Source organism: Labeo rohita, chromosome 7 (genome assembly GCF_022985175.1).
Source record: "Labeo rohita strain BAU-BD-2019 chromosome 7, IGBB_LRoh.1.0, whole genome shotgun sequence".
NCBI lineage: Eukaryota > Metazoa > Chordata > Actinopteri > Cypriniformes > Cyprinidae > Labeo > Labeo rohita.
The window spans coordinates 18,846,690-18,862,793 of NC_066875.1; the positions used below are offsets into that span (position 1 = coordinate 18,846,690).

General features: G+C 37.0%; 1 protein-coding gene across 6 annotated transcripts in view; it reads left to right on the forward strand.

Annotated features, from left to right (window-relative positions):
• The window catches only part of brsk2b (BR serine/threonine kinase 2b), a 167,414-nt gene that overhangs the window by 125,954 nt on the left and 25,356 nt on the right, over positions 1-16,104 (forward strand). For all 6 annotated transcript variants that reach the window (XM_051115264.1, XM_051115262.1, XM_051115265.1 and 3 more), the window contains exons 5-11: positions 883-999; positions 3,844-3,877; positions 3,970-4,038; positions 8,210-8,356; positions 12,910-12,941; positions 14,787-14,951; positions 15,660-15,757. In XM_051115264.1, coding sequence (XP_050971221.1) covers positions 883-999; positions 3,844-3,877; positions 3,970-4,038; positions 8,210-8,356; positions 12,910-12,941; positions 14,787-14,951; positions 15,660-15,757 — 662 coding nt within the window. The remainder of the gene's footprint in view (positions 1-882; positions 1,000-3,843; positions 3,878-3,969; positions 4,039-8,209; positions 8,357-12,909; positions 12,942-14,786; positions 14,952-15,659; positions 15,758-16,104) is intronic.

Sequence of the window (16,104 nt, forward strand, 5' to 3'; positions counted from 1 at the left end):
AAATCTACCCTATAATGATAAAAATCCATGTAGTGGTTTTTAATTAATCTGTAAAAATAATATCCCTTTTTTCAAATCGAGCCATTCTCAGATACCTGTCAGTGTGGCGTATGATGTTGCTAAAAAGAACATTATTTTGTGTATTTGGTGTAATGCAATGTGTTTACGCAGTTTGAGATTTGAAAAACACATTATTTTCCACGTACTGTACATTATTGTTCCTCCACCTTTCTAAAATGTGTCCATTTTTACAAAGCTCATCGTTCTGAAAAGCACAATGTGTTCTGATTAGCCAGCTATCCAGTGCATTGTGATTGGCTGAATACCTCAAGCATGTGACGGAAATGTCACGCCCCTTACCATATTGTTGATGATGGGTCCCAGCGTGACAAGACAAAGACAATAAAACCTATTGTAAATGAGGCATTTGTTGCATCCAGTGAGGACATAATTACTCATTATAATGACTCATACTGTCTTTTTACACGTTGCGTCATGTTGCGTAAACATAATAAAAGCACTACTCTACACAGCCCAAAACTCGCGTTTGAATAGTTAGTACCAAATTCTTTAAATATGTAAACGTATTTACAGGCTATGAGTCAGAAGCGCCAGACTGTCCTTGCAAAGTTGGAATTGACCCACTTTATAGTGTGCACAGCCAGCATTGTAGGCTACTCTCCCAGGTTCAGGAAACAGTCCTTCGTAAAATGCACTGCACATACTGCATTGTACTGTTCTAGAACAGTGTTGTAAATATAAAATATTTTCATTTTTCTTTAAGTCATTGACTTTTACACCATAAACTAGTAGAAACACCTGGAACCACTGCTAATGTGTATATGTTTATACCTTAAGCATTTTGTTTCTCATGTTTTGCAGCCACAGAGACCTGAAGCCAGAGAACCTGCTGCTGGATGAGAAAAATAACATCAGGATAGCAGACTTTGGCATGGCTTCTCTACAGGTTGGAGACAGTCTCTTAGAAACCAGCTGTGGGTGAGTCATACTCTGTCTTCCTGCAACAATTACCAGTATACGTAAAGCTTGTTTTTTGTAAAACAAGGGAAAACTACCTCAGACTTTTAAATGCACTGCTTACATTTCATAACAGGGTACAATTTTGCTTTGTTTGGCTAAAAACAGTGCATGCACATGCATTTGCTTAATTCCATTTAGATCAAAATACCAAAGACTACGTTTTGATTTGCATAGACTTCACATTAAACGCCTATTGAGAAGAATAGCATCATCTTGAGGTGATATTAAGGGATTTGGAAAATGTATGACTTGAAAAATCGCTAAATCACTCCCATTAATAGTCTAATGCCCAAATGCACCACATGGTTTATTTGCATGCTTCATTATGAAAAGAGCTGGATAGATGGCTCCATATTAACAACTGATAGCTATATCTGAAGGACTAACTCTTGCATTGAGACACTTGGCTGGGCCTGCTACCACTGAAACACTTCCTGAACTGCTTCTATTAGTGCAAAATATGAACATGATGGTCTGACCTCACTCAGGCTTTCATAGTTCCTGCGAATGTGTAATGCATGTCATTAGAGGCCCCATTATCAATGAAAACGAGAGGGCTTGGTGCCACAGAGCGGAGCGTATTATCACAGACGGGGATTAATCAAGACTTTAAAATTCGCCCCGAGTGACCAGACCATAGCTTTGACTTCAGTCTGTGTACTTCTGCTCCTATTAGCCAGCACTAAAATGGTGCCACGGCTTTGATGGTTTCCTCTGACGGAGGCATGCTGTAATTACTGATTGTGACTTCCCAACTCTAGGCACAGATATGACAGTTTTTAATTAAACACATTCATCTTTAGCCTCCTCGTATGCTGTCCGCTTGACACAAATGTATTCTGTTTACCATGGTTAATGGACTCCAATTGAATTTGAAAGGGGCAGGCCCCTTATGTGTGAACACAGCAAGACAGGAAGACCAATGCGGAGCCTACCAGTCACATTTCTGTACCAGGCATTTATTCATTTCTCATTCCTTGCTTAGCAAGGACTGACCTAAATTTGAAATAGCTTTAGTTCTGAAAAGTCTCTGCCATGTTTGCAGCCCAATGGTAATTTTGAGTGAAGGGGTGGTTACATAAAAATGTCCAGGGCTGCTTGGAAATTCAGTCAATTTAATTAGATCCCCCTCCAGAACCTTCATTCAAGTGAAACTAGATTATCCACAATACAGTGCAAAATTCCCTAGTACCACTGGTCCTATTTGGACCATTACTTTGGGTCCCCTAAGCTTGATAATAACATCAAAGAAGCCTTCCTTTGCCACTTCTGATCTCTGAGGCATAACCAGCCCTAGCTAACTAGTACAAAGTCAGATCAGCTCAGAGTGAAAACCATGCTAATGTCAAAAGAAGAAGAGTTTATTTCACTGTTTTTGACTCTTTAACCACTTTCCCTCTAGTCAGACCAACAGGGCTTGCGGAATAACAAAAAATATCTTCAAAAAATCATGAACCGCGTCTTGGACTAGATGAGTAATTCCTCTCCATCAGGGTCTTTTCACAATAGCTTAATCACCCCCTGTGGCTTCCCTGATTTGCCATATCAATCCTCCCTCATGTTCCTATCATAGGGGATATCCTTGACACACATACAGAAATCAGGCTTCTGCAGAAATATTCTTATTTCAGTGCTGGAACTCTTATTGTGGATTGTTTGCACAATTATGAGAAGGGGAGTACTGTATCTGTTTATGGTGCACACATGAATTTCTTAGTATGATCTTGTAAACATTTTGACTGCTAGGGAGTAGCATTGTAAGGTCATAGCAATTAACTAAATGCCTCGTCACAGGAGATTGGTTTTTAAAGGGTTAGTTCACAGAAAAATGAAAATTCTGTCATTAATTACTCACCATCATGTCGTTCCAAGCCTGTAAGACCTTCGTTCATCTTTGGAACGCAAATTAAGATATTTTTGATGAAATCCAAGAGCTTTCTGACCTTGCATAGACAGCAATGCAACTGAAATGTTCCTGGGCCAAGAAAGGTAGTAAAAACGTCGTTAAAATAGTCCATGTGACATCAACTGTGAGAATACTTTTTGTGCTTAGCAAGTTGAACGTTATTGTCAGTTGTTACCATTTTTTTTAATATTGCAGTTGATTTGTGAAAAATGAGTGCGCAAAGCAAATGCGTGTATGAAATATTCAGACAAATTCACAGAAATAATATTACTTTGTTTCATCACATTTCCACCCAGAATGATAGAGGCAGCAGCTATGTTTAAAATGGGCACAAAAGCATTGAAATTACTGAGCGAGAGCATGTTGCATTAACCACTTAATTTAGTATAAACCTTCCAATTTGGTGTTGGAAAACAGCAATAATAGCTTTCACTACAGTGAGCAGTAGTTACGTTTTTAAAGCAGAGAAAGTAAACCATTAAATTAATGTATTATCAATACAGACTCAATCTACATAATAGTATATGACACCTGCAAAGAAGAAACAGGCATTTATAGAAAATTGATGTTGAAAAATAGACTGCTACTGATGATGTGCCATGGCGTTAAAACACATTACACAATTCAGATGATTACAGACCTGTTTTACACACTGCCAGCAGAAAGTCATTACAATTTAATGTTATATTATTGGATCATTTGACAACAGCATGTAGAGCCTGGTTAGACATAGAGCTGTTTATCAGCAAAGATGGTGTGAAGATCCTCATGCAAATACAAGGAGTTATTACTGAATTAGTGTACTGCATGTTTCCACAGTGTATAAGCCCTCTAATGGGTGTTTTCTCCAAGGTTGGTTGAGGATGATGATGACATATTGTCCTGTTTTCTTTCAGATCTCCTCACTATGCCTGCCCAGAGGTTATAAGGGTAAGTACGTGCTCTCAGTGGCATCTCTTGTAATAGGGCTCCCTCTGAATCTCTTTCTTTCCATTTCTAACCTCTCAATCTCTCTCTGGTAGGGGGAGAAATATGATGGCAGGAAAGCTGATGTATGGAGCTGTGGAGTCATTCTCTTTGCACTTTTGGTGGTGAGTGAAAGCTCTTTGTGCCCGAGACTTCATTTTGTGTCATATAATTCTGCTGTAATGTGGCCCTCTGCCCTTATGGCAAATTTGAGCTACAGGATCTCTCTCAGCAGCATGCATTAAAAAAAAAATAAAGAAAGAAATCCCTTGTGTTTAGTCTATCAGAGGATGTGGGAGAATCCAGACAAGGATATTTCAGTGGTAGCTAATCAGCTAAGCAAGACTTGGGCTTTAAGAGAATCAAGGTGTTACACCAGCTCTGTAGTCAGAGCTCAAAAGATTGACAACACCAAAGCTCCACCATGGTTTCTCACTCCAGCCGGTGAATCATCTTTATATCAGACATGAGTGAGATCAGCTCTTTTTATTCATCATGCTGAGCGTTTTATGAATCCACTTTTATCTTCTTACTCTTCCTTACTTAGACTGTAAAAGACTTCGAGTTCTTGGAGGAGGGAATTAAACTAAAATTCGACTGACATGCTCTTGTAAAAATCTCTGTTTGGGGTAGGCTGGATTTTTGATGTTTCTGAAACTAGTCTCTTACGCTCACCAAGGCTGCATTTACAGTAAAAGCAGAAATATTGTGACATATTATTATAATTTAAAGTAGCTGTTAAAGGAGAAGTTCAATTCCAGAACATAAATGTACTGTAAATTGTAAATTGTAATTTAATCACCCCCTTGTCATCCAAGATGTTCATGGCTTTCTTTCTTCAGTCGTAGAGAAATTATGTTTTTTGAAGAAAACATTTCAAGGTTTCTCACCATATAGTGGACTTCTGTGGTGCCCGCGAGTTTGAACTTGAGTTTGAACGAGTTTGAGGAAGAAGGGTTATTTTCTAAATAAAATTAAAATTTAAATACTTTTAACCTTAAATGCTCATCTTGTCTAGCTCTGCATGTACACTGTGTTTAGGTCACAGGGTAGGTCAAAAATCTCCCATCTCATTATCTTCTCTAACTTCAAAATTGTCCTACATTGCTTTTTTTTGGGGTGTTTGGATGTTTGATCTTTGCATGTTCAATTTGTAAACACTGGGTCGGTACTTCTGCAGTGATGTAGGATGATTTTGTTGGAGGAGAAAGTCAGATGGGAGTTTCTCGACCTACCCTAACTGTCTTGAACCAGAATACACAGTGCATTTGAAGTTAAAAAGTATATAAATTGTAATTTATTTTAAAGAAAATAACCAATCGTTTCGCTAGATAAGACCCTTCTTCCTTGGCTGGGATTATGTAGAGCCCTTTGAAGCTACATATAAACTGCATTTTGGAAGTTCAAACTCAAATTTTGATTGTCTGTAAAGTTTTTTTTAATAAATTTGAACATTTATTCCTATTTGTAATTTATTCCTGTGAAGAAAAGCTGAATTTTCATCAGCCATTACTCCATTCTTCAATGTCACATGATTTATCTAATATGCTGATTTTGTGCTCAAATACATTTCTTATTGTTATTAGAGTTAAAAGCAGTTGTGCACTTTTGTTAAATTGAATAAATAAATAAGTTTACATTAGGTACATTTATTCGTTACATTAATAAATACATTAGTTTCTGAGCTGCCAAAGTGTACACTGCTGCTCAAATGTTAGATTCAGTCAGTAAGATTTTTAATGTCTTAATGGAGTCTCGTATGCTCATCAAGGCTATATTTATTTGATCAAAAATACAATTTTTAATATCGGTTTCCTATTTTAATATACTTTAAAATATTGTTTATTTCAATGATGCAGCACTGGATTTTCCTCACCCATTATTCCACTCTTCAGGGTCACATGATTATTAAAAATCATTGTAATCTTCTTATTTAATATCAGTGTTAAAACAGTTGCGCTGCTTAATATTTTTTGGAACCTGTGATACCTTTTTTACTTTGATTCTTTGATAAATAAAAAGTTAAAAAGAGCAGTGTTTATTCAAAATACAAGTCTTTTCTAACGATGTAAGTCTGTACTATCACTTTTTATCCATTTAACACATCCTTGCTGATTAAAAAATGTACTGACCCCAAAGGTAGTGTGTATTGTAACATTTTTTTTAACTTTTTATTTATCGAAGAATTCTGAAAAGTATCACAGGTCCCAAAAAATATTAAGCAGCACAACTGTTTCCAGCACTGATAATAAATCAGCATATTAGAATGATTTCAGAAGGATCATGTGAAGACTGGAGTAATGATGCTGAAAATTCAGCTTTGCATCACAGAAATAAATTATATTTTAAAGTATATTAAAATAGAAAACACTTATTTCAAACTGCAATAATATTCCACTATTTTCTGTATTTTTGATCAAATTGATACAGCTTTAATGAGTGTAAGAAACTTCTTTAAAAAGCTTTTAAAAAATCTTACTGATCCCAAACTTTTGAATGGCAGTGTATATATAAATTTAACACACTTTTTCTAACCTAGCCAAAGTGAAAGCATAAAAACCACCTTTAATATCTAAATTAAATATAGTAATGTGTAAGCATATGATCTGAATCCACCAAAAATACTATCAGCAGATGTTGAACTGCTCATGACGTCCTACATTTTTTGCCCCTCATTTGCATAAAGTTAAGCATTTCTTAACTTTTTGACGCTCTCATTGGTTACTCGGCTCGGCTGTCATTCCAGCAATCCCCCATGCAAGCCTGCTGCTCTGCTTCAGTAGAGAACAAACTGAAAATGCCCGCTCATCTCTGTTCAGCTCCGCGCCAGTGGACATGTATGGTCACAGCAAGCTGTTGATCAACTTTAGAACTTTCTTATCCACGCTTGTTTCGTTTTTCCAACATCAAATAACTGAGACAAATGGCACTAGCTTATAATTAAATCATTCTCAAACCAGACAACAACTCTGATTCTCTGACAGCAGACGGCTTGCTTTGAGTCTGGATAATCAAGCTGGTCCGGGTGTAATTACTGTTCAAGACCATGAGCCCGACACAATCCCAACCCAGAAGAACCGTTTGCCCCAGTGAAATTGAAAAGCCAATTGATTCCCTGTTTTCTTTTGTGTTTGTGCGCTCCATTATAACCGCATCCTCTTCTCTAAACAATCAAATCATTCTTGTGTGTCGCAGGAACCTGTACTTTGATCTTTCAGTGCTCAAAGCCATTTCATTAGAGAAGCAATCTGCATCCTTTCTTATTTATCATCTCTATACTTTGCTAGTTTTTGTTAGATTATATCATCTATTACGTGGTCCTGTCGTCAGTCATGCTTGTGAATTTTCTGTGTCATTTATCAAGCGCTGACATCTCAGTAGTGTCAGGGGCCCTGATGGGTCTCTCTGATGTGAAAATGATGAAGTGTATCTGGCACAAAACAAAGCTAATTATCAAAGCACAATCATCTCTCTATGCCAGTCTTTCTTTATTTATTTTGCGTCCTACTTCCTGTGTAGATATCCTTCATAAAACTCATAAAATGTGCTGGGGGTGTTTTATTTTTATCAAAGCATTTATCACTCCTACTCCTTCAATTCTACCATTATTTGTTTAGATACAAACCCGTACCCCTTCTGTCTTTCCAAATCTCAAGGGAAAACAGGATTGCAATGTATTTTATTTCTTTTTTAAATAATGTGATTACTTTCATTCAGCAAGGATGCATTTAATTGATTAGAAGTGACAGTAAAGACTTATGCATTGCTCTTTTGATTTATCAAACAATCCTGAAGAAAAAAAAGTTTGTAAGAAAATATTAAGTAGCACAATTGTTTTCAACATTTACAAAAAAAAAAAAAAAGAAATGTTTCTTGAGCACCAAAGCATCATATCAGAATGATTTCTGAAGGATCATGTGACATCGAATGTAATGGTTAATGAAAATTTGGCTTTGCCAAAACAGAAATAAATTACATTTTAAAATATATTGAAATGTAAAAGAGTTATTTTAAATGGTAATAATATTTTACAATACTTTTGTTTTTACTGTGTAAAAATGCACGTAAATGCAGCCCTTGTGGGTGTAAAAGATATTTAAAAATATGTCAGAAATCTTATCACCTCCAAACTTTTGAACAGCAGTGTATACAGGATTAGGGGGACCAAAAATAAATAAAAAATCAACCATTGAAAAATACATATTGGTTGACATTGTTCTAAATACTGCAGGGATTTTGTACCACACAGTATATATGATTGATTACAGTCTGACATGTAATATTTCTCTCTCTCAGGGTGCTTTACCATTCGACGATGATAACCTGAGGAACTTGCTGGAGAAAGTGAAGCTCGGGGTCTTTCACATGCCCCATTTCATTCCTCCAGATTGCCAGAACCTACTGAGGGGGATGATCGAGGTGGACGCCACCAAACGACTCACGGTCAGGGTCTAGCATTTACAGATTTACAGTTTTATCTTGATTTTTCCTGTAAGAGCGGGCACAGCCATTTGTAAATTTAATGGGTATGGCATCTGGTGTCATCAGCGTCTAAAAAATGCTGGGTTAAAAACAACCCAACCTGGGTTATTTGGCAACCCAGCATTGGGTAAATATTGGACAGAACACATGCTGGGTTATTTTGACCCAGCTGGTTGGGTTAAATATTTTTACCAAACATGCTGGGTTATATTATTTTAAGTCAACTATTGTTAAAAAAAATATTATATTGCTGGCATTAAATGAACTGGAAAATAAAAAATAAAAACAGTATTACTAGGGGCAACAGCAATAATCAAAAGATGAACATTTATTATTAAGCAAGAACACATGGACAAAATGCAAGATAAATTGAATTTATTTGGGTGAATACAGCATAGTTTACAAAATTACATACATTTAAACTCCTTTAACATTTAAAAGTAGAATTTTAATTTTAACTATGCAAAAACACCAAAAATAAATAAATAAATGAAATAAAATATGTACAAACCTTTATTTTACTGAAGAAGTGCAAATCGGTGATGCTGAGAACCGGTCTCTCCTTTAGAGGACTCAAAAAGGCTGCACTCTGACTGACTGTAACTCAGCAGCTGGGTTGTTTCGTCAGAGACAGGCTCAACTTAGAGGTTGGGTAGAAAAAATAACCCAGCGTTAAAAATGACCCAGCAACTTAGATACAGAAAAACTACCCAGCGCCTGGGTAAAAAAATATTAAAAATAACCCAATAAAAAAAAAGTTGAACCCAGCATTTGGGTTAAAAAAATAACCCAGCACCTGGGTAAATATATAAAAAATAACCCAATAAAATGACCCAATGGGCTAAACCCAGCCTTTGGGTTAAAAAAAATAACCCAGCATTTTTTATAATGTCGCTAAAACATGATATTGCAAATTGGTATGTCTTACCATATTATTTTAATGTAATATCTTAATTATGAACACACTGGTTTGTATTGCAAACAATTCCACCATTTACCGCACATGGTTATTCTTCTCGTTAGTTCCCTATAGCAGCTAATGAACCGGAAGCCTTGCCCATACACTTAAAAATAAAGCTTCTTAAAAAGGTTCTTCACAGCGATGCCATAGAAGAACCATTTTTGGTTCCAAAAAAGAACCATTCAGTCAAAGGTTCTTTAAAGAACCATCTTTTTCTTTCCTTTTTATAATCTGAAGAACCTTCTTTCGCTACAAAGTAACTTTTGTGAAACAGAAAGGTTCTTCAGATGTTAAAGGTTCTTTATGGAACCATTTAGACAAAAAAGGTTCTTCTATGGTATTGTGAACCACCTTTATTTTTAAGAGTGTAGGCTTACTATCATCACTCGAACCTTGTAAAATATGATTTTTATCTCTGATTTATGAGTTAAATGGCTCATGTGGCCTAAGGAATCATAAGTTGTAACAGTGTTACATGTGCACTACACAGTCTACAGATGCTGGTTGGCTGTTCATTTCCACAGACATCTACAGTATATTAAGCTGATTTCTATTAAATAAGTGTTATGGGTCTGAGAGCTCTTCTGCTTTTGAGCTGTCACTTCAGGTCAACACACAGCAGAACTAATCCAACCATCCTGTCTGTCTGGATCTCACACATTAGCTTCAAAAAGCTTGCGTGTCTGCGTTTCTGTCTGTCTCTTTCGTTCTCTCTTTCATGGTCTCCTCGTCTCTCTGCTCTTCTCCCTCAGCTACTATTTTTATTGTTCTGCTTCGGAGCAGCCCCCGTTTTTTCCTATAACATGCCGGAGTGACGAGAGGTTTATAAGCTTGCCCAAATACCAACCCTTTGAAATGCTCCAGTTTCCTTTTTTGCTTTCCAGAGAAAACAGATAGCTGTCTTCACTGCCCACATCTCTCAGTGATTGAAAACAATAGCGCTCTCCTAGGAAGGATCCAAACATAGCCCATTTCCTGTGCGGTTTGTCAGTTATATAAAAGAGATCTTTTGTATGATTCCAGTGTGGGAAGGAAGTTGATACTGTCTCATTGCCAGTTTGAAATATTATCTTATAGATTCAGTTGAAACAATCCAATGGAGTATTGCAGAGTACTAAAGGTACTACGGGTTTATGGACATCTGGACAATGTATCATCATTGTTTTTTAAACACTGTCACATCAGCACACATTCAGTGGGGAGTTCACAAAGAATGATGGCACTGTTTATCTCCACGTAAAGTCTGTTTTGTTGTAGCACCTGATTCTCTAAAGGAATTTAAAATCTGTTCCAAATACAGTTTGCACGGCACAATTTATGCGTAACTGCAGTTCTTGCAGTTATGTTGCTGATCGCAATCATTTCATCATCATTTAATGAATTACTGCTGGCATCTTGATAGAAAATGTGCAAAAACATCTCTTTTAAATCAGTGGTTTGAAAAGTCAAAAATGTAGGCTATTAAGTTTAATCAGTTTAACCAGAATCAATAATAATTTAATTTTCAGAAATTTTAAGAGCTGACTGTTCCCACACTTTTTAACCAATAAATAAAATGACACTTCCAATCGTTTGTGATTTACTGGATAAAGATATTTAACAATATGCTAAAAGCAATTTCTGTCTGATGAAATATTTTAGAGCTTGGCATAACCAGAAAAATATGTATTCAATGTATAAATTCCAACGGAGTTTTAAAATTTTATTAATTGACATGACTAGGTCTAGAAATCACACTTCAAGTCAAATCACATCTTCAAGGACAAAAACAGTTCTTTTCATGCTTGTCTGTCTTATTTTAAAGCCATTTAAGTCATCTTAAAGGGACAGTTCACCCAAAAATGAAAGTTCTGTCATTGCTTTCTCACTCCCATGTCGTTCCAAACCCGCAAGAGTGTTGTTCATCTTCAGAACACAAATTAGGATATTTTTGATGAAATCCGAGAGCTTTCTGACCCTGTATAGACAGCAACGCAACTACCACGTCCAGCATTTTGCATTTCTTTCTTGGTTAAACCTTTTACTCCTTTAATTTTATTAAAGGAGAAGTTCACTTCCAGAACAACAATTTACAAATATTTTACTCACCCCCTTGTCATCCACGATGGTCATGTTTTGACCAGACTACAGACTTAGTGTTTGACCGGAACTACAGACTTAGTGTTTACAAAGCGAACGCGCAAAGACTAAGAAGGTGCAAGTAAGTCAAACGCTGTTTACAAACAAAAAGGTACAACGTGTTGGACGATTCTGAAGTTGTAGGAGAAAATAAGATGGAGTTTTTCACCACTCTACCTTTTTGAGCCGGAGTTCACAGACGATGAACTTAGACGTGATTCGTAGCGTTGTGGACGCGCATCCCAGAACCTGTGCTACACCAGCTTTTGTGCTTAAAAAGTATACAATTTTTTATTTTTTAAATTACCAATCGTTTCGCTAGATAAGACCCTTCTTCCTCGGCTGGGATCATTTAGAGCCCTTTGAAGCTGCATTTAAACTGCATTTTGGAAGTTCAAAATCAGGGGAACCAATGAAGTCCATTATATGGAGAAAAGTCCTGAAATGTTTTCCTCAAAAACCATACTGAAGACAGAAAGACCATCTTGGATGACAAGGGTAAGAGTACATAAGAGTAAATTATTTGAAAACCGTTGTTCTGGAAGTGAAGTTCTCCTTTAAATGAAATCTTGGATTTCATCAAAACTCTTAATTTGTGTCCCAACATGACGGTGAGCAATTAATGACAGAATTTACATTTTTTTGGGTGAACTATCCCTTTAAGACCTCATTGAAATTTTGCCCTAGTGGTCCCTGGTCCCATGATTCAGAACCACTATTTTAAATGAAACTGCATTTCCTGCCATCCACGTGACATTAATTATGGTAACTTTTGTAAAAAATATCTACAATAAGTCTAATTTACATATAAAAGGAGCACTGAAAACTAGATTACAGGTGGCTAGTGAATATGACAATGGTTTTTGCACTGAAATCCTGCATGCGAAAGTGCTATAACTATACTGTGACTTTTTCCTTCAGTCTTTTTTAGAGCCATAAAGTTAAATAATTTTTCTCTCACCCGCAAGCAAGTTTTGTTTGAACATTCCAGTTCAGTGTGCCATTCCTCACAGTTTCTTCATCAGGTCAAGTGCTGAATGTTTATAGCTCCTGAAAAGACACACCAGACACACATCTGTTGCTAACAACTATAGAGAATGATTTCAGTTCATCTTAAAGATGTTCCTGGTAGTGTTACAGTACATGAATAGGCACAAAAGCCATTTGCTCTGATGAGCTGCTGCTGTTAAAGCTGTTGTTCTGGTTCTGCAGGCCACAGCTTTAATTAGCTGGCTGCTGAAATGTACATGTCTTTGTAGCTTCCGAACTTTAAACCCGGGGAGATCAGAGGATGCGACACCAGAGAGAGATTAGAAATGGCCAGCAGGAAACCGTCTGACGTTTAGCGATGGATTCGTAGCTTTTATTGTCATGCTCTGCTGTCTTTGTTTGCCACCGTTAATGGTTTGGCTCATGTGTTTTCCTCTCTTTACAGTTAGAACAGATACAGAAGCACACATGGTACATGTGAGTATAAACTTCACTTTTTGTTTGCCGTCATTTCACTGTTTTTGCTCAGTATCTGTCTGTTTGTTTATGCTTGTATATGTGTCCTGTAGGTCTATGCGTGTCCTCACTGCAATAACTGAGAACATACAGAACCAAAAAGACACTTTTCTAAATAATGACATGACAGCTTTGTGTGTGTGTTTGTAGAAGAGCCTTAAGCTCTAGCAGGCTGGCTTCACTCAATGTTTGTGCCCCCATAAGCAATGCCTTGTTTTTATCTTGAACTGATACATTTTTCAGCATGCATTTCTCCGGTATCTAGCATTTTGTATTAGTTATGATTTGTGACTGGGCCCCAGGGTTATTATACTTTTTTTCTTTCTTTCTTTGTCTTTCTTTCTTTCATTCTTTCTTTCTTATTTGCCATTTCTATGGTAGTTTTAATTTGAACATTTTCAGTGTTTTCTAGTCTAACAACTGGTGCAACTAAATAATTTAATTTCTCAGCCTAGTCTTGTGTTATTGCTGTCTAGGGGCACTTTCATGTTTAATGCAGGTGGGTTGTACAGGTTTCAAGTTTTATAATATGCCATATATCAAAAACTACAACTTTTTATTTTGTCTGAGTTTGTTTTTGAGTCAGGAAAATCTGCTAAAATATTTGGAATGGATTTCAATATAATAATGTTTTAATGTTAACACTTTAGATTAGGGAACACACATTCACTATTAAGAGTTTTCCTTCAGTAAACTCCTAATATGCTGCTTATTGATAGTTAGTAATTTGGGGGCAATTTGACTAAACAGGACAAATTAGCGCGAGAGCATAATTCCAAAACAGCGCCGATGAGAGGGGAAATTTCTGCGAGTGATTTACTGACAATGCGCAAATTAAAGAGCACAGACGCAACAAATAAAGAATAAAGAAATAAAGAAGCCACAATACGCTGAAAAACACCGAAGGCCAAAAAATGAAGGTTTGCTAGAACTTTTCCTAGTTGAGGGTTCCAAGTCGTCTCTTATATCCTGAAGCAAATTAAAAATAACATGGTTTGGCAAACGATATGTTCGGATAATGTGTTCTTCTGGCATTCCAAATAAATTAATAAATGTGGAAAAAATTCTCTTCCTTCTACCACGCACTCTCTGTTTTCTGCAGTGCCTCCTCCTAGCAACAATAATTGCAGCTATTTCAAGCGCATAATAGTTTAAGACATGCTTTTTTTGGGCATTAAGTAATGGCACAAATGTCAGTGTTGCGTGATTCATTTTAATACTCTCCTTCCATAAATTTTGTGTCTGAAAGTGAAACTCGTACAAATGCATATCCAATAAGGTCATGCCTTTTCAGTGCTAATTCTAATTCTGCGCGTCTTTTGTAAAAGTTTGTAAACGCCAAATGGCGGGTTGTACTGGCGCAGGCTGTTAGTAAAACTGTCTCTTAGTTTGTTAAGTCTAGGTATGGGGTAGGTTTACGGGATCTAAAGTATGATAATACAAAATAAAGCAATAATATGTGCTTTTTAATTACTAATAAGCAACTAGTTAATAGTTAGAATTGGTCCTTAAAATAACGTTATCATTTTAATTAATACGCTACTACACTCATATTGTTAGATGAAAACGTTAATCAAATTTACCAAAATATTTAATAAACAAACACACAGGGAGGTGGTTCGTTTGTAGAAAGATGGGCGTTTCAAATCTCCAGAGCTTTTCTGTGGGCGCAGATTGCATGTGGGCCTGTTTGCGAGCAAGGATCCTAGAACACGCCGGAGGCAATTACCATGTGTGCTCAATTAATGAAAAATAAACAAGAACACTAGATTATTTCACATGCTCTTGTTCTGATCTTCTCTTCAGAGGAGGGAAGAACGAGCCAGAACCAGAACAACCGGTGCCACGGAAAGTGGCGATCCGCACGCTACCCTCCACTGAGGACATCGACCCAGATGTGCTGGAAAGCATGCACTCGCTGGGCTGCTTCCGAGACAAGAACAAACTGATGAAAGATCTGCTGTCAGACGAGTGAGTAGCTAAGAAAGAGACTCTCACCTCTGTATGGTTATCTCCGAGTTTTTATTGCCCATGATTAGACAAGACTGACTGCTTTTGCTTTGGGAGACCATATGTGAGGAAATTATTTTTTTACACCCTTGTTTCTTAGGGTTAGTAAACACGCAGTACAGCATCTTGGCTGCGGGCTATTAGAGAAGCCCATTCACTCCCGCTCATCTGTCATCTCTCGTGCTTGCACAATTACCGCCCACACGCTTCGCTGTGCGCGATCACTTCGTTAGCCCCACTGATAGATGGCCTGGGTGTTCCCTCCTAAAACATTGCGGCCTCTGTCTCTTCTATCACCCAGCATTTAAACAATTCAGATGGCGCCTGCAGCAAAGACTGGTCATATTTACCTCCCGCTGTGTGGTCCGGGGGCAGAAAAATTCAACACAAGGCCTCTCGCTGGGAGAATTTCAAGACTTTTTGAACTCGCCCAGACTCTTGTCGGATATTTTATGTCTTCGTGCATCATTAATGAAATAAGAGATGTCCTGTGATCTCTGCAGGATGTCTTTTAGCTCTTTGGGAATGAGGTGCACGCTACTCTTTGCTCTTTAACTAATGAAGTTAATTAGCCTGAGCTGAGGATTATTCTGGTGAGTGTACTGTATGTCAGACACCTGTCTTGACCACACACGCTTTTTTGTTTCTCCGTGCCTTCTCGACCTCCAGTGATAACCAGGAAAAGATGATCTACTTTCTCCTGCTGGATCGTAAGGAGAGATATCCCAGCCATGAGGATCAGAATCTACCACCCAGAAATGAGATCGGTAAGAATGATTCAGTTAGTTTGTCTGTTATGCATTTAATCTGTTCATATGTATTTTGTTCTTTAAGGTAACATGAAATGGCATTCACAACAGCTCTGTGATGTGACATAATTTCCTCTCCAACACAGCCTTGGAGAACTAGTAGAATCTAAAGGTTGTTTGAAAGCCGGAAAACATTTTGTTGAAAGAACACAAAGACGTAGCTTTCTTATAGAACAGTGTGTTTACAGATGAATCATATGCAGTAAAGACTGGAGATATTTATTATTAAAGTGGGGTAAATTTTTAGTTTGATGTTCTTTTAATTTTCACTGCTACTGAAAACATGACATTTTTAAATACATTTT